General features: G+C 48.1%; 1 protein-coding gene across 13 annotated transcripts in view; it reads left to right on the top strand.

Moving 5' to 3' along the window:
- TENM4 (teneurin transmembrane protein 4) overlaps positions 1–18,539 on the top strand; it is a 739,976-nt gene that overhangs the window by 582,315 nt on the left and 139,122 nt on the right. For all 13 annotated transcript variants that reach the window (XR_009564930.1, XM_060303774.1, XM_060303773.1 and 10 more), the window contains 3 exons: positions 3,065–3,166; positions 5,121–5,315; positions 11,511–11,711. Coding sequence is in view for 12 of the 13 variants with exons in the window: in XM_060303774.1 (XP_060159757.1) it covers positions 3,065–3,166; positions 5,121–5,315; positions 11,511–11,711 (498 nt within the window). In the remaining variant the exon portion in view is untranslated. The remainder of the gene's footprint in view (positions 1–3,064; positions 3,167–5,120; positions 5,316–11,510; positions 11,712–18,539) is intronic.

Raw genomic sequence — 18,539 nt, 5'->3', positions numbered from 1 at the left:
GAAAAAGAAAGAAAGATTAGAAAAAAAGAGAGAGAAAGGAAAAAGAAAAAGAAAAAAAAAACACAGCTGGAAATTATGGTACTTGTATGAGGAGACATATTTTATACCACTGGGTTTGAGAAGGCCTAGACCATAGAATTTTAGATCTGGAAGGGATCTCTGAGAACATCTAGCCAAATTCTTTCAGGGACGGCATCAAACATTTACTGAGACCCTTCTTTGGACACCAGGGCAAATGTGTAAGTGAATATACTCGGTTTCTGTCCTCAAGGATGTCCTGTCCTCACAGTCAACAGTGTTGCCTATCTGGTGCTTTAACAGGGGTGATGGAAAAATCCCAGGAGTATCTTAGCCTGTTTAAGAAATGAGGAAGTCTTGTCAGAGGAGGTGACATTTGAGGAAACAGGTACAGGAAGATCGAGTGCTGTGGCCAAGGTCCCAGAGCCCTTCAGTAGCAGAACAAGAGCTAGAAGCAGGCCTTCTGCCTCTCTGTCCTGTACTCCTTCTGCAAGACTGCAGGTAGAACCCACCCTCCATTTGTGCCATTAGCCAGTAGCCTAAAGAGAAAATAATCTTGCCTTAAACTTTACTCAAAATTCTTATTGTTAAAAGAATGTTCAGAAGGAAATGTCCGAAGTCATTCTCTGTAAAAACAGTGTTTCGGAAGCCACTCCTAACATAGAGGCTTTAGGGACTTAAAGGCATATGGATTCTCCCAGGCAAAGCCAACGGAGAGCAGAGATGCTCAGGGCCCTGGCTCGTGAGCCTCATTCTGCCAGGTCCCAGGCAGCTTCAGACTCCCTGAAATGAGAACCCAGGCTAGACTAGGCCCTCTCGTTCTTAACTCTGTGTTAGTGTCGTATGCTGCTCAGGATAGCAGAGGGACAGCGCGCGAGGGGAATTTTCCACCCGCTCACAAAAAGAAGCATACATCTGAACCCTTCTCCCAAATGTTTTCAGTCTTTTCCAAGTTGATAACGGCAGACAACTGGGAAAAGACCTTTTTGGGAAATGCACCATGCTGTGAGCACCTCAAAATCCCCCCACCTCTCCCCCACCTATCCACACTCAAGCCATTTTTCAAGCTCACCTCCTCCAAGAAGCCTTCCCTCTGCTAGTTTTACCCCATATCAGCTGCCATTGCATTGCCCTAAGTGATTTCCTGGATTTAAGGCTTGATGCCCTGTCTGGACACCTTTTCTGCAAGATGCTTATAGAATTTTAGAACAGGAAGCAGTCCTGGGAATCATCTCTGCTATCACCTTCATTTCACATATGAGGAAGGTGAGACCCAGAGAGGGGAAGGAAGTTACTTTAGGTCACCCAGCATGATTCTAGAAGGATGGGCCCCAGAACCAGGTCTCCTTACCTCTAGGCAGAGCTTCCACGCCCCGTGCTGCTGCCTGGGTGACAGCTGTTATCCCAGTCTCCCAGTTAAGCCACAACTTTCCTGTAGGTAAGACTCATGTCTCATATGGTGACATCTCATTTAACAGAGGTCTTAGTCTTGGCTTCATGACTTACACTTGGGAGCTAAGACAACAGGTTGAATCTTTAGCTCTGCCCCACCGCACTAACCTTTTCTCTGCTTTAACTTGACTCTGCTGACTCTCTCGGAGACCTTGGGTGAGTCACTGCCCTCTCTATGGGTCTCAGTTTCCTTCTCTATTAAATGAGACTATTAGACTAGGTGGTCTCTTCAATCCCTTCAAGCTCTGAAAGTCCTAGAATTCGCTACCTTCCAACTGGTCCTTTGCTGTCTTCAGGACTGGCCTCACTGGCCCACACATCTGCCTTGTTCATCCCTGGCGTCTGCTGAAGAGTTAGTTCCTTTAAGGCCCAGATAGCGTAGCATCATTGAAGAAGACCAGGGGTTGGAGTCCAGAGGCCTGGGTTCAGATGTGGCGTCCATGACTTAGTATCTCCAGGGCCTTCAGCAAGTCCCTTCATCTCTCTATCAGCCTCCTCATCTTGTCATTTCTTTGTTGTTTGTAAAATAGGAATATTGATACATGCTTGAAGATTTCGTGACAGTGAACTGAAATAACCTTTGTGGAGATACGTGGCACAAAGAAGGCATTCGGGATGTAGTGGCGTCTTCCTTTATCCCATGTCCAGCATTATTGAGAAACGAGCCGTTCCAAATAAAGACTTCCTAGATAACAGGTTTACCAACTGGAGCTACAAAACATTGATTAATTTTTTACTAAAGTCTTTCTGAAATGAATCCTATATTTCCTTGGCTTGTCACCTAGACGATACCGAATGTACAGTGTTAGGAAGAATTAGAAAAAGTAGCATCGCTGCAGAAGGTGGGCACTGATTGGCGATGCTGGGGATGCAGGTACGGCAAAGGGAATGTGAAGGAAAACTCTGATGCATTTGGAAAGAGCTTGGATTTTTTCATTTTGGCAGATGGGGGGCCATTGAAGGGTTTTAAGTCAGAGAATGACAGGATCAGATTGTTTCAGAGAGATGGCTCAGGCTGCTGGGTGGTGAATGAATCAGGGGGAGAGGGGGAGAGGACTCTGAGAGGCCAGCCGTGAGGCCGTTGTGTGAGCCCCGGTGAGAGATGCTGGGGCCTGGGCTGATAGATGGAGAATCAGAAGTGGGAAGAGACAGATTTGCAAATCCCCAGTAGCTTTATGAAAAAACAAATTCATGGAGCCTCAGCCCATTATGAGAAAAATGTGAAACATAGAAGAGTGTCAAGAAGACCCCAAGAATCTCCCCCATAACCCAGCCTCCAAAGATAACCACAAATGGGTTAAACTATTTTCTCCCAATGTTTGTAGCTGAAATCTCTACTGCATTTGTAGATACAAAGTTGATTTATAAAACATTGGTTTAGGCACACATTTTCCCAAACACGTCTCTTAACGTCGGTTGAGATGTACCTCAGTAAGAGTAAATATATCATTTTTAACTTTATTGATTCCTTTCACTGACTGGGCCAGAAGCACTCAAATGTGTGGGTCCTAGTTAACCTGAGGCTGGATTCCCAGGCCCTCTGTTTGGGTAAAGAAGCTTCCGTTTGCAACTCTGTTTCTCTTTTCTCCCACAGAATCCGTGGATAACTGCCCCAGCAACTGCTACGGCAATGGCGACTGCATCTCTGGGACCTGCCATTGCTTCCTGGGCTTCCTGGGCCCTGACTGCGGTCGAGGTGAGAACCCCGCTTGTGGGCTTACAAGGTCCACCCTGCGACCCCGTGGGCAGTTCAGGTCCCACTTCTCCGAGCAAGCGCAGAAATCCAGGCCAGCTCCTGCCTCCTGTGAGAAGGGCTCCCAAGAGCCAGTCCTCTGAAGCCCTGAGAGGGAGGTCCGCAGGCAGAGCCCTGGCTGACCCAGCCGTGTTTTCCATGGGTGCATGACTGGGGAGGTCAGGAAGGAAGGGCAGCCACAGGGAACCCCATGTCCATTGTGAGAACAGGAAGAGCGGCCATGGGGGTTCTTTTAAAAAGTAGATTTCCCCTTGGGGGACCGATCGGCCTTTTGCCAAGCGTCTTGGACGTTTGTCTTTAGCGAGTTGGTTTGTCTCTGACCTCGTGGAAGGGCCTGAGCTGCTGCTCCAGTTCCTACCATCTAACAGTGCAGGCAGAGTCTTGGCCGGGGCCACCAAGGGGAGGGACTGGGAGGTGAGGCTGCCCTTCTCCACACAGGACACTAATGTGGCCTCCTGTTCGGGCACGTACGATGCTAATGGTCACCACTACAGGGAGAGTTTAAAGGCTGCCCGTGATCTGCCTGTGCCTTTGGCCTTCATTTCTGTCCTGGAAGAATTAACGAGGAAAATGCCAGGGCAGATCTGTACTCCCGAGAATTGGGCACTCCTCTTGGGGAAACTAAAATGGCCCTTTCCTCTGGTTTCTCTACCTCTTCCCTCATTCAACAGGCATTTGCTTAGTGCCCTTCAGGGCTTGGTCCTGTGCTGGACACTGAGGTTACAACACGGAGCAAGACCCAAGCCCAGGACCTCTCAGTCTGGGAGACAGACAGGGAACTAGACGATGACAAAGCAGTGATAAGTGAAGTACACCTAGAGCGAGGTTAGATGCGGGGAACATCTGTCAGCATGAAAGGGTCTTTGCTTGGATGGAATGAGGACCAGTAAAGGCTCCCCAGATGGGGTGACACTGGAACTAAGACGAGCTGTTCATTGGTGGAAGGCAGAGATGGTTTTCCAGGCCGAGGAAACGGCGCCCTCCAAATGCCACGCCGTGGTGCTGCCATGGGGATTCTGCTTGTTCTTCCTGACGTGAAATAGACCCAGTGTGAGACAGCAGAGCCAGCGGCCTTGAGGAAGCACAGCAATTACCTGCTGAGTGTTTTAAAAAGGAAAAAAGCCAGGTGGGAGCAGGGGGAAGGTGGTGCAGAGAGAAGAGTCATACCTTCTAACAAGAATTAGTGTCTCATCCCATATGCACTTAAAGTTAAGAGTCATGTATAAAGCAGCCTTAGTGTGTCTCAGTAAGGCTGGTAGGTACTTACAGCACAGTGCAGTGTAATTTATTTTTATATAGTGTCCTTCGTACAGACGATCACAAAACCCTTTACGCTAAGTGGCAAAATGGAAAGATAATACTTTAAAGAGCCAGGTTGGGCTCAGCTATTCTCTTATGGGGGCAGCGGCGTGTGGGACTCGAGTGGAGACCTGAAAGGCAAGGAAAGCTGAGATTGGCTGGGTTAAAGATGATAGTAATTGGCCCTGCACGTGAGGAATGGGGAAGCGAAATGCAGTGCTACTAGGAGGGGGGTGCTGGAGGAGGGATGCGGGGAGGGCAGGAGGCCCAGCTGTCTTTTCCAGTGAGCCCAAGGACCAGACTGAAGCCTCCTATCTAAGGATGCTGGTGACCACCGTGCAGCACCAGTAACGTGAGGGGGACGGGGGGAAAGCAGCGTTCAGTGGGCACCAACTGTGCCAGGCCCTGCACTGTACACCTTCACCTACGATTCCTGATGTGTTTTAACTGAAGTGAAATATAAAGCAAGAGAAGCAAACAGATGGACACACGTGGGAATTGTGGCAAAGCAGCTGAAGCCCAGGGGAGAAGGGGACAGAGGCCAGATGGGGTGCGTGGGGCGTGGACTCAGGCCAGGCCTCCCACGCTGTCTCTGCAGCCTCCTGCCCCGTGCTCTGCAGTGGGAACGGCCAGTACATGAAGGGCAGGTGCCTGTGCCACAGCGGCTGGAAGGGCGCCGAGTGCGACGTGCCCACCAACCAGTGCATCGACGTGGCCTGCAGTAACCACGGCACCTGCATCATGGGCACCTGCATCTGCAACCCCGGCTACAAGGGCGAGAACTGCGAGGAAGGTAAGACCTGCGGGCAAGCAGCTCGGCACCTCGCTGTGAGACAGAGGCCAGCAGGCAGGGCCACGAGGGCATCCAGGGAGCAGAGGGAGCCTCCTGAGCGGCCCTGTGACCCCCCACCCCCAAGCCAGGACGCCTTCGGCAACAGTCACTAACCTAAAGGGAGAAGACAGACGAACGAGGGTCCTGCTCAGCGAGGGGAAGAGAAGTGTGTGTATTGAGCACTTCCTGCATGCAAGCCTCTGTGCTAAAAGCCTGGTGTCATTTAGCTGCAAACCCCAGCAGGGAAGGGTAATCATCCCCATTTTATAGTTGAGGAAACTGAGACTCAGGGAGTCAAATGACTTGCCCAAGGTCCCATGGCTGGTAGATGGCAGAGCCAGGTTGGAGCCTAGGCTTTCTGGCTCCTGAGCTCGCTCTCCTCCCCTTTAAGTTCCTCTGCTCTCCATTTCTGAAGTGTGAGTCTGTTGTAGACCTCCATACACTGCCTTCCACAGTCTGACTCCTGTGTGTGTGTGTGTGCGTGTGTGTGGCTCTTAGTTTCTCATAAATGTGTCTCCCTCCTTCATAAAGTAAACACATGCCTGTGCAGATCGAGGCTAGGAAGTGAACTGCTGACTTAAGGGTGACATCAGTTCTTCCCGAGAAAACCTAACCAGGTGAGATAAGTAAATACTTCTATCTCTCAAAGAACCTGAGGCCCAGGGAAGGGCAGGGACATGCCCATAGTCATAGCACTAACTGATGGCAGGGCTGGAATTCAGTCCAGGTCTTCTCACCTCAGACATGGTTCTCTTTCCTCCTGACCACATGGGATTTCCCGATGAAAGGAGGGGTCTTCTCACAAGCAATAGAGAGTAGCCATCGGGAGTGCACACTCTGGAATTAGATGTAGGTTTGAGTCCTCGTTCTGCCACTTACTGGCCTCAGTTCCCTCATGTGTCAAATGGGAGTTCCTTCCTCAGAGGGTCGTTGTGAGGACGAGATTAAATGACCCACGTGAAGCACGTAGCTCAGTGTCTGCCACATAGGAAATGCTCCCAAAATGTTAGCTCTTATATCATTAGCATCATTCTGGGGACTATTGAAGCACATTTCTTGTTTCACCGCACGCACTGTATCCAGGGTCTTTTGAAATGGATGGACTTTGAAACTGATGGACGATGTTAGTAGTCATTACCTCCCACTGTCCACCGTCTAGGGCCCTGGCACCTTCTCCAGCTGGTGGAGGAGGCTCCAAGGAGAGCTAGTCTTCTAACCCACTGGGGATTTAATGAGTATCCCCTCCTCAAGGCATCATTTCCCCTAAAAAATGAGAGAATATAATGGGCCCATTTTAAAAGAGTGGGGAATGGGAAGGGATTAGTGTCTGGAAAGCATCCATCACCTCTCAGAGCAAGGGCTGTCTCTAAACCCCGAGTATGGCTGGAGGTCCTGATTCAGACCTATTAGCTTTGATGCGGATTACTTTGGGCTGTCTGAGCTCAGCAAGGAGCCCGGCCCCTGAACAAAGGGACTTGGCTTTCTCATCCTGACAATGGTGACCTTCCTCTGCTTTCCCTTTTCATTTAGTCACTTGAGGTGAAGACTCTCTGAAGGAAAGAAAAACAAAGGGGAGATTCCTCCTGAAGCAGTGGGGCTCTCCCACTCCCCAGCCCCACCATGCCATGTGGGCCAAGGAGGGGAGGCTGTCCTCCTGATCAGCCGGTGCCCCAGACTGCAAGGTCATTTACAGAGAGAAAGAGAGAACCTGTTTAGCAATTTGATTTACATTATTATTTGAAAAGAAATGTTTTCACTCCTGCTTTCTTTCCCGAGAAGGGCCATCTGGTAATGATTCCTCTTATTATTTCTGTTTCTCTGGTGAAGCATCCTTGCACAGTCCTTGTGTTTATGGTGGGGGTTTCTTGGGCCTTCATCCTGTCCCCTCTCCTCCCTTCCATTCCCTCTCAGTTCTGTTCTAACAGGTTTCACTGTGTTTATAAAACACCAGCTAACAAGCTTACGTTTTTCTCTCTCTCCCTCTTCCTTCTTCTGAAGTTTATTGCCCCGTTTTTGGTTTTTTTTAACATTTTTATTGGAGTATAATTGCTTTGCAATAGTGTGTTAGTTTCTGCTTTATAACAAAGTGAATCAGTTATACATATACATATGTTCCCATCTCTTCCTTCTTGCGTCTCCCTCCCTCCCACCCTCCCTATCCCACCCCTCTAGGTGGTCACAAAGCACCGAGCTGATCTCCCTGTGCTATGTGGTTGCTTCCCACTAGCTATCTACTTTACCTTTGGTAGTGTATATATGTCCATGTCACTCTCTCACTTTGTCATAACTTACCCTTCCCCCTCCCCATATCCTCAAGTCCATTCTCTAGTCAGTCTGTGTCTTTATTCCCATCTTACCACTAGGTTTTTCATGACCTTTTTTTTTTTCTTAGATTCCATATATATGTGTTAGCATACGGTATTTGTTTTTCCCTTTGTGACTCACTCTGTATGACAGACTCTAGGTCTATGCACCTCACTACAAATAACCCAATTTCATTTCTTTTTATGGCTGAGTAATATTCCATTGTATATATGTGCCACATCTTCTTGATCCATTCATCTGTTGATGGACACTTAGGTTGCTTCCATGTTCTGACTGTTGTAAATAGAGCTGCAATGAACATTTTGGTACATGACTCTTTTTGAGTTATGGTTTTCTCATGGTATATGCCCAGTAGTGGGATTGCTGGGTCGTATGGTAGTTCTATTTGTAGTTTTTTAAGGAACCTCCATACTGTTCTCCATAGTGGCTGTATCAATTCACATTCCCACCAACAGTGCAAGAGGGTTCCCTTTTCTCCACACCCTCCCCAGCATTTATTGTTTCTAGATTTTTTGATGATGGCCATTCTGACAGGTGTGAGATGATATCTCATCTTTGAAAAAGGAGGCAAGAATATACAGTGGAGAAAAGACAACCTCTTCAATAAGTGGTGCTGGGAAAACTGGACAGGTACATGTAAAAGAATGAAATTAGAACACTCCCTAACACCATACACAAAAATAAACTCAAAATGTATTAAAGACCTAAATGTAAGGCCAGACACTGTCAAACTCTTAGAGGAAAACATAGGCAGAACGCTCTATGACATAAATCACAGCAAGATCCTTTTTGACCCAGCTCCTAGAGAAATGGAAATAAAAACAAAAATAAACAAATGGGACCTAATGAAACTTAAAAGCTTTTGCACAGCAAAGGAAACCATAAACAAGACCAAAAGACAACCCTCAGAATGGGAGAAGATATTTGCAAATGAAGCAACTGACAAAGGATTAATCTCCAAAATTTATAAGCAGCTCATGCAGCTTATAACAAAAAAACAAACAACCCAATCCAAAAATGGGCAGAAGACCTAAATAGACACTTCTCCAAAGAAGATATACAGATTGCCAAGAAACACAAGAAAGAATACTCAACATCATTAATCATTAGAGAAATGCAAATCAAAACTGCCCCGTTTTTTAAAGCCTGAGGCACGCCTCCGGCAGAACGCTTAGAGGGAGCTGGGGGAGGGGCAGAGGGGCCCACCTAAGCCTTTTGCAGTGAAAAGTGAGCCGCTGTGTTGTGGGTCCTGAAGCGAGTCTGATAGCTTGTGTGGTCACTGAAGCGTGGAACATTTGGGGAAAAGAGATGTGTTTGCAGCCTGGCCATGCAGGCCCCATCATTTCATTAATGGGCCAAGCATCTGCCAGAAATTTTGGCTTGAATGGCAGGGTCTGCACAGGAGAAAAAAAAAAAAATGTAACTGCTTGGCACCTCTTCTGAGAAGAAACTAAGTTAGACAGTCTTCTACCCAAAGCTGCCCACCTCCCTGCCAGCTTCCCCTGTATTCCTTCAGCTCCCCGACCCCCGGCCCACTGATCTTCCCACGTTATACACAGCTCCCTGCAAAACAAATATCGTTAGGGAAACTAACCCAATGTGAGGGAAAGAGACCATTTTAATCGCACCCTAGGGTTCCAGTCTCCCCAGAGGCCCCAGAAGGGGAAGGCAGATGCGCAGTCTGTGTGGGACCTCTTGGGCAGAGGGTCACTGTGGCATAGGTAATGGCCCTAGGTGTGGGAACAGCAGGGACAGCATTCTGGCAGGAATCTCAGCCAGTTCAGTCAAGGTTTGCTAGACCGCCCCAAGGTGCAGTCGTCTTCAAAACTCCCTTTGCACCCCACTCTTGCTTTGTCCAGTTGACCTTCCGAAGTGATGGTTAATTGATGATGAATTGCCTGGAGGTAGCCTCTCATCAGTTCTTTCTGCTCTTTCTTCCCTGCCTGGACCAGCTTCTGAGAGCATCGGATTCACTTTGCTCGTTCCTGGGTCCCTATCAGACTTACTGTGTCTGAGGAACAAGTACTGTGATGCCGAGGGCCTCTTGCTAAACTTGCCACCCTCCAGCTTGCTCCGCTAACAGTGCCGATTTTTTTTTTTTTTTTTTTTTTTTTTTTTTTTTTTGGTGGTACGCGGGCCTCTCACCGTTGTGGCCTCTCCCGTTGTGGAGCACAGGCTCCGGACGCACAGGCTCAGCGGCCATGGCTCACGGGCCCAGCCGCTGCACGGCATGTGGGATCTTCCCGGACCGGGGCACGAACCCGTGTCCCCTGCATCGGCAGGCGGACTCTCAACCACTGGGCCACCAGGGAAGCCCCACAGTAGAGATTTATAGATTCAACCTCAAGGGCGGCTGAGAGATAGCTTCAACCCCAAGCTGGGGTCCAGGCGCTCACTGAACGGGAAATACCTTTATTGGCCTCGGGATAGGAACTGCTGAGTCGTTTCCTGTCAAATTGGAAAACTCTCTGGATCTAGGGAATTATCATAGTAGGCTAATGGGCCAGAATAATCCTTCTGAGGTTCTGAGATCTGAGACAGGTCATGAAAATTTATCACTATTATTATTTTTATCATGTTTAATTACCAGGAACTCCAACAGGTCATGTTTAAACCATTATTATTAAGTGGTGTCCAGAGACTGCAAGAAAACAGATTCTTTGCCTTCATTTGGCTTTCTTAATTTTCCACTTTGCCCTGTTTCTTTCGCTGTGCTGTTTTCTTTTGATTTCTGTTTTTAACCGTTCTATGTACGATGTCTGTATACACGTGCGCATGTATTTTGGAACCAGTAAGGTTGTAGAAGAGATAGCAAGAGATCTATACCAGAGAAGAGTGCTTCAAATTTAAAGTCCTCCACTTACCACCGTGTGATCTTGGGCAAGTTATTTAACCTCTGTGTTTCAGTTTCCTCATCTGTAAAATGAGGATAGTAATGGTATCTACCTCAAGGGGTCATTGTTAGGGTTAAATGAGATAATACATACAAAAGGTTTAATAGCAAGATATGGCATAGAAGAGGAACTAAATGAACACTAATATCATTGTTACTGTTGTTTTTGTTATTATGTTTTTATCAAATGGTTGCTCCTGACCTTTGGTCTTCCTATTTATCATTGAAGTAATTACGTTGAAGTCCTTTAAAAACCCAAATAGTGAAAGGGCTTTCTTCATGAGGTGATCCTCAGAATGAACAGCCTGTTCCCAGAATGATGCTCTTTGTAAAGTCTCTGCCCATTTGTGTCTGTGATTCTCATATACCCAGGCCGAGTTTCCCACTCTTTTGTGCAAAAGTCAAATATACTGGGCTATAAAATTTAATTGATAAATAAAGTAAAATCATGTCTGGATTATAAAGGAGCTCTGACCACAGTCTGCCCAAGTCACGCTACTGAATGTCCTGATAAAATGGACAGGTAACTTCTTTGCAACAATTTACAGCCTCTGCTGTCCTTTCAAATCATCCGTGTCGTTTGGTCCTCATAGCCACCTGAGAGGTAGGTAATTTGACCAGACCTGCTTTATAGATGGAAGCTCAGAGCAGGTACGGGATACCTCAAGTCAAGAGGTACAAATGTGTATGCACGTTTTACAGGTGAGGGAGCCGAGACTTGAGAGGTTAAACAGTCAACCACCAGGTAGGGGCGGGAAACCAGGTCTACCGTTGCTAGAGTTATTCTCTTCACCTTACCAAGTGACCTCTCCACGGAAATCCGGGTCCTTCTCCCTGAGCATGTGAAGCTCCTCCACTACAAAGTAGAGCAGTTTGCTTAAAGAAGCCTCACCCTTGCTAGTCCGATACTTACCTGTTATCTCTCCTCTGTGTTGCAGTGGACTGCATGGACCCCACGTGTTCGGGCCGGGGGGTCTGCGTGAGAGGCGAGTGCCACTGCTCTGTGGGCTGGGGAGGCACCAACTGTGAGACGCCCAGGGCCACGTGCTTGGACCAGTGTTCGGGCCACGGAACCTTCCTCCCAGACACCGGGCTTTGCAGCTGTGACCCAAACTGGACTGGACACGACTGTTCTGTCGGTAAATGTGGGGAGAATAAGGGCACAGCTTAGATGGAGGGAGGAGGTTTCCACTGTGATGTGTACACCGTTCATTCCTGTTCAGGGCCCTGACCCTGACCTTGGTCATGTAGCAGTGGGTTACCCATGTCTCTGAATGCTTTTCTTCTTCCCCTGAACTCCAGCCTTCAACACCTCTACTCTTAGAGGGGCAGAGGATTCACAAATCCTATATTCACAGTTTCTTTCATAGTGGTGGCCTTGAGAGTCAAAACATCGCCCCTTAACCATATTAATGATGATAGATGTGACTCATTGAATTCTCGTCTCTCACATTACAATGGCCATCCTAGAGGCGAGGCCATGGGGGACATTGTGCCTCCTTGAGCTCTACAGGGATGGGCCTTTGGTTTCACCCATTCCCCAGAATGAAGTCCAAACTCAGTATGGTATTTAGGGTGCTTTGTGATGTGGCCCTCACCCACCTTTCTGGCCAGATCCTCTACGAGATGGTAAGTTCCATGAGGGTAGCAAACCTGTTTTATTCCACATTCCCAGGACTCAGCATAGGCCTGCCCACAGCAGCTGCCAGATAAACTTTGACGAATGAATGAATGAATGACAAACACATGATTGAATGTGTTCTTAATTTTGGTATTTGGTTCACCACAGAATTTACATGTGTAAAGTCCACAGAATGATTACATGGGCACCCTCTGTTTATAGGCGCTTTATGGTTTAGAGACCCTCTCGTGGTGAGGATTAGATGGGAACAGGTGAATCACCCAGCACAGTACTGGTAGGTAGTAAGCGTGGTTGCTTCTAGTATCTCATCTGGACAGTATCCACTGTTTAAATCCACACAAAAACCCTGTGAGAAAGGCATCATCATCCCCATTTTGCCAATTTATATAGTATTTTACTCAGTGAATACTTACTGAACAAGGCAGAGGGGATAAAGAGGTAGGAAGTCTGTACCCTGGCAAGCTTGCATTCTGGAGAGGGGGGCAGGAGACAGAGCAACCAAACGCATGAAGAGAAATCAACTAATAAAGAAGCTTAGGCCCAGAAAATTTCTGAGTAATCCTGCCCAGGGACACATGGCTAAGAAGTGGTAGCATCTCCGTCAACATTTTTTTTCGCTCTGAGTCACTTTCCCCACCACACCACGTTGCTGAAACAAAGTGAAGCTCAAGTCAGCTCATCATCTTGTGTATTAACAGTTCTGGTAGTGATCAGGAAAGAGGGCTGAGACCTTTGGTAAAAATGAGATCCAGTGCAGCATTTGTGCCTTTGGAATACTTTGAATTACCTTTACCAATTGAATGGAGAATTGATGTTCAATACGCAGCCTAAATTGGACTTTATCCTTGTTTGCAAAGCTCGTGTAAAGACATGATCACGAACACAGATGTCTTAGGAATAATTCCTTTTTTTTTTAACATCTGTATTGGCGTACAATTGCTTTACAGTGGTGTGTTAGTTTCTGCTGTATCACAAAGTGAATCAGTTATACATATACATATAACCCCTTATCTCCTCCCTCTTACATCTCCCTCCCACCCTCCCTATCCCACCCCTCTAGGTGGTTACAAAGCACCGAGCTGATCTCCCTGTGCTATGCGGCTGCTTCCCACTAGCTATCTGTTTTACATTTGGTAGTGTATATATGTCCATGCCACTCTCTCACTTCGTCCCAGCTTACCCTTCCCCCTCCCCGTGTCCTCAAGTCCATTCTCTACGTCTGCATCTTTAGGAATAAGTCTTTTTATACAGCTCTGTTTATAGCAATATAAGGAATGCTCCTCCGAAAGCTACACTGGGTTGTATTGTTCATTATGTGGCCACAAAGCTAGTTTCTGATAGAACTATAACTGTCCGTGCATTGTTAATCCCTGATGAGACTCCACAGCCTCTGACGGAGGCAGGTGTAACTTTGAGTGCGGTCGCTAGGCATTCTTGAGTTGGCCCTGTAAGAGGAGACAGCAGGCCCATTGCAAGGGCCTTAAATAGAATTGCGAGTGCCCATTTTCCTCAACTCTGTGCCTCTCGCTTCCCAGAGCTGCTGTCAAACAGAGGGCCTCACAAGCTAATGCAGAGAGCTCCGTGTGATAAGGAGAGTCTCTGAGTCTGACAGTCTTCGGTGCAAATGCTGGCCCTGCTGCTTACTAGTTATAACTTTGGGCAAGTTGCTTCACTTCTGTAACTTGTAAAACGGAGATAACAAGCGTACCTACCTCCTGGGATTAGTATTTGGAAAATGATTATTTGGAGGATTATTTAAGATAAAGTAAAAAAAGCACATAGCATGCTACCCAGCGCGTGATAGGGGCTCCGTTAATGTTAGCTATGTTATGAGCGTGATTACAGCACGCACTGGTGAGAGCCCTTGATAGTACCGGAGGCATTTGAGAGAGGCAAGATGAAAGGTGCCCTTTCAGAAACGAGGATTATAGTTTTTAAATCTCTAACCTATAACTGACTAAATCAGTGTCATGTTTGCCACAAGGCCAGGAATTTAATAGATGACTTCAAAATTCCTGTCTCCCCTTGCAATAGTGATAACAATTTGTGTTTGTTGAGTGCTTCAAAGCATACAAAGATCTCTCTCTTTCTCCTTTTCACACACACACACACGCGCGCGCGCGCACACACGCACACACATGCACACACCAGGCGGCAGGGTGACAGGTATGGTACCTCCCCACCCTCACCCTGAGACTCGGTGACCTACCTGAGGCACCCGGAGCCTGCCGCAGCTGGGAGTCCGAGCCCAGCCTGGGGCCTCCCCGCTGCCCAGCACCCCGCGCTGCCTCTCCACGGCCATAGCTTCTCCCTGGCTCTCACTTCCTGCCGGAAACCAGTTTGAAGGCTCGTGAAAGCGCGTTGACGGTGGTTGTCCCTCCCTGCTGTCCTGGCTGTACCTGCCTAGGCTCCATCCTGGCTCTGCACGTGCTAACTGTGTGACCTTAGCAAGGGACTTGACTTTTCTTGACTGTGGTTTCTTCGTCTGAAAAATGGAAATAATAACAGTGCCCACCTCAGAGGGTCATGTGGTGATTAAGTTGTATAGTGCACGTGTGCCCGAGAACAGGGCCTGTAGCGGGGAGCACTCCCCGTCTTCCCCCTCCCTCCCTTCTGAGGGAACTTTCACTGAGTGGAAGCTGTTTGAAAACTATGGAGTTTGGGCCCTAAAGCTAAGCGGGAGATGCCTCATCGAGCAGATGCCACTCTAGCCAGGGAGCTGTCTTTGTACTCAGGCCTGCGGCTACAGGGTGGTGAACAGGCACTGAACTTCTCACTAGTTGAGTGGCTTCAGCAAGTTGCTTCCCCTCCTTTCCTTTTAGGTAAATTACCTGTGGGATTGTTGTAAGGATTTAGTGAGAAAATGTGGAGAAAGTGGTTAGCATGGCGGCTGGCACAAGACAGACACCCAGCAAGGGTAGCTCGGGTCACACCTTTTACGTTATTTGCTCCTGGCACGGCAGGGCTGGCACAGGCACTGCCCAGAGCCTTCTCACCAGGAGCTGCGGGCGGGAAGACACATCCTATAGGACTGACTCTAGGTGGTGGGCTTGGCAGAAATGGGCCCCTGCCGTCTGGCCCTCCTAGGAAGCAGGACCGTCTCTTGCCTGAGATGAATGTCGTGCTGTTTGGCATGGAGAGCAGGATTTAATGAAAGCAGCTTAAATCAACATGCCCTGCACTCAACAGCCAGCCTGTAATGAAATGTGAGCTGACGAGTTTCCCAGCACTCTGGTTAGGTTTGTGGAAACAGTGAAGTCAGACTTTACACAAGTGTTTACTCAGGCCTCTGGGTTCTCAGCAGCTTGGCTTGCTGTCTCATCTCAGAAATTCCTCCTTAAATCCTGCCTCATTGATGTGGTCAATGACGAACCGTATAAGATAACTGTTTAAGTAGATTCCTGTGGCCTGGAAGAGCACAGGTTATATGTCCCACTGCCACCCCGAATACACCTCTGTCCTCAGCTCTGGGCCCAGTGGAACCTCACTGCGTCAGTCTTTGGGGACGCTGGTGGTGATGGTGGTTGTGATGGTGGTGATAGTGGTGGTGATGATGATGATGGTGGTGATGGTGGTGATGGTGGTGGTGATGGTGATGATAGTGGCGATGATGATGGTAGTAGTGGTGGGGGTGATGATGGTGATGATGGTGGTGATGGTGATGGTGGTGATGGTGATGATGATGATGGTAGTAATGATGATGATGATGGTAGTAATGATGATGATGATGGTAGTGATGGGGGTGGTGATGATGGTGGTTGTAATGGTGGTGATGGTGATGATAGTGGTGATGATGGTGGTAGTGATGGTGCTGGTGATGGGGGTGGTGATGATGGTGGTGGTGATTGCTACTGCAGTTGTTTTACAGATGGGAAGGCGTTAGAGAGAGGAAACGACTTGCCCGCAGTAACTAATCAGTGGCAGAATTTGAATTAAATCTAGGCCCTCTGTTTCCAAGTCCTCAGCTCTTACCTCAAGTCTTCTTTCCATCCAGAGAGGTTTCTTTGCCATTAATCTTGTCTTTCTTCCTGATAAGTCACAGGATGGAGCATTAATTAGAGAGTTGTCCATTTCTTAATGCTTACCATGTATCAGGTGCTGAACTAAGTGCTTTCAACCATTATGTTAGTTAAGGGTCATAAGAACCCTGTAAAGGAAGTATTACCACGTCTGTTTTCCACATAAGGACACTGAAGGTCAGAACTAAGTTAAATTCCTTGCCAGCATCTCCCCATTGGAAAGTGGCACAGCACGGATGCAACCCAAGTCTTGCTTCAAGGCCTCTCCTAAGCTCTTCAGTGTACTGAGCCATGTATTATAAACGTGCCTCTCTCTTGTCAAACTGTGAACCCCATAAAGTCAGTGTCTGTCATTCTCCCTAGTGCACGGCCTGACAGCCATTAAGTTCTAGTGATTATTGAATGAATGACTTATCCAGGGAATTATCAAAGAAGAATGAGGGGTTACAGCCAAAGGCTCTGCCCAAGAAGATCCAAGCACACTACCCGCTGGACAGTCTAATCCCTTCTCTCAGGATTCCACCCACCTCCCCCCCCGACCCCCAACCTTATCTGCTCCCCCCACGCCCCCATAACACTCTGCAAAGCTAAAACCGAGTTCCTGGGCCCCGTCCTTCACTTTCCAGACCTAGCCCATGTTCATTTCATGGGCAGTGCCAGCCAGCCAGAGCCCCTCCTGGATAAGAGCTGGCATCATTTCACCTCCTTCAAGCCACCTTCCCCAGGGAGCGGTCCTGCTGGGCTGGGTGCCTCATCAGTTTTGCATAAAGGGGGCACGCTCAGTAGCCCTGCGGAGCAGAAGGGCTGCCTCCCCACACCCACCCCCTCAAGTGCTTTAGTTGGCTTTTCATCCTCTTGGTTCAGAGCTGCCTTAGAAAAGGGGAAGAATTTAACCTCTTTGAGATGGTCCTTAAAATTGGAAAAGCCTACCTTTCTTTCAGAGCCTAATGACTTCTAAATCTTCTAAAATCTTCTAAAGAAGATTTCAGGCTCTGTGGCATTTTCCAGAATACCATATCAGATTCGATCCCTCAAACCCATCATTTGCCCCTTCACTGGCTCTCACGCGGGTCTTCCTTCCCCTCCACCCCAGCCCAGTCATCTCTGTCCTCAGCCTCATCAATTCATTCCTCGTTTCCACTTCTCTACGCGCTCTCTCCAGTCTTGTCTTCCATAAATGACCTTTATGTGAGAGGGCCCTCTCATACATTTTATTCCTTTGGGTTGCTGGCTCACATAAGCAGTACCTGGCAGAGATTTTGATTGTAAAATGCTCATGCTGGTGGTTTATGATTCTTACCATTTCATTGCAGTTGGGTTTCATGGAATAACAGGTGGAGATCTTTTAGAGATTCAGTGGTATGGATTTGGGCGTCGCATGTGCAGTCAGAAAGAATTGCATGGGATTTGGAGTGGGACCAAGCTAGAATTTCAAGACTGAGCTTATCCAAAGAATATGGCTCATGATACCTGCCTTGCAGGGCTGTTTTTCACATTAGTTTTAATATGTGTATATAAAATGCCTAGCATGGTGGCTGGCACTCAGTAAGCACTCAATAAATAAAGTATTAATGTATATTTTTTAGAATGCATGACTGAGTCTAAATTAGCCAAACAGTCCTTCAACTCTCAGGAATTGAAGTTTGAGGGCAGCTTATATGGTGAAGGTCTGGAGCCAGAACTGGATTGGAGTCTATGTGACCTGAACAACTTGCTTTCTCTCTCAGAGGCTCGGTTTTCTTGTGGTTACTGAGACTCTCTACCCACCCCCCTTCCCCCCAGCCCCCGACTCTGGTCGTCGAGTCTAAGTGAAGAGTCACTAACGTGCTGACACGTTTATCCCCAGACACCAGCACAAGGGCCCTACGGCGCTAACATTGGCCTCTGCTCAGGGACTGAGCTTCCTGAGCTTTTTCCAGAGGGGAGCACAGCCTCCGCAGAGAGCACCCCAGAAGAGCTCCGGATGCACACCCACTGCTGACAAGCACACACGCCCCCTCCATTCACTCACAGCCCTTCCTGACCTCTCATGTGCCGGACCATTCTAGGCCCCGGGGATCAGCATGCCTCAGGCCACTCTCAGGAGGTGACACGGAGTCATGAGGTGTTAAGGCCTCCGACCGTCTCATTTATGGTGGGTTTGGGGTGCACAAGGGCAGGAGCGTGCCCTCGGCCAGGAGGGGGACAGAGAAGAACCTGGGAAGGTCTTCCCCGGGATGGAGACTTGTGAGCCAGATTGTGAGAGGGGACTGAGGTGGGGTTCCTGGGGTCAGAGGAGGGGAGGGCCGTCCAAGCAGAGGGAACAG

The sequence above is a fragment of the Globicephala melas genome, chromosome 8 (assembly GCF_963455315.2).
Source record: "Globicephala melas chromosome 8, mGloMel1.2, whole genome shotgun sequence".
NCBI classification, from domain to species: Eukaryota; Metazoa; Chordata; class Mammalia; order Artiodactyla; family Delphinidae; genus Globicephala; species Globicephala melas.
Note: the sequence above shows the minus strand (reverse complement) of the source record. Positions and strands in the feature narration are given on the sequence as shown.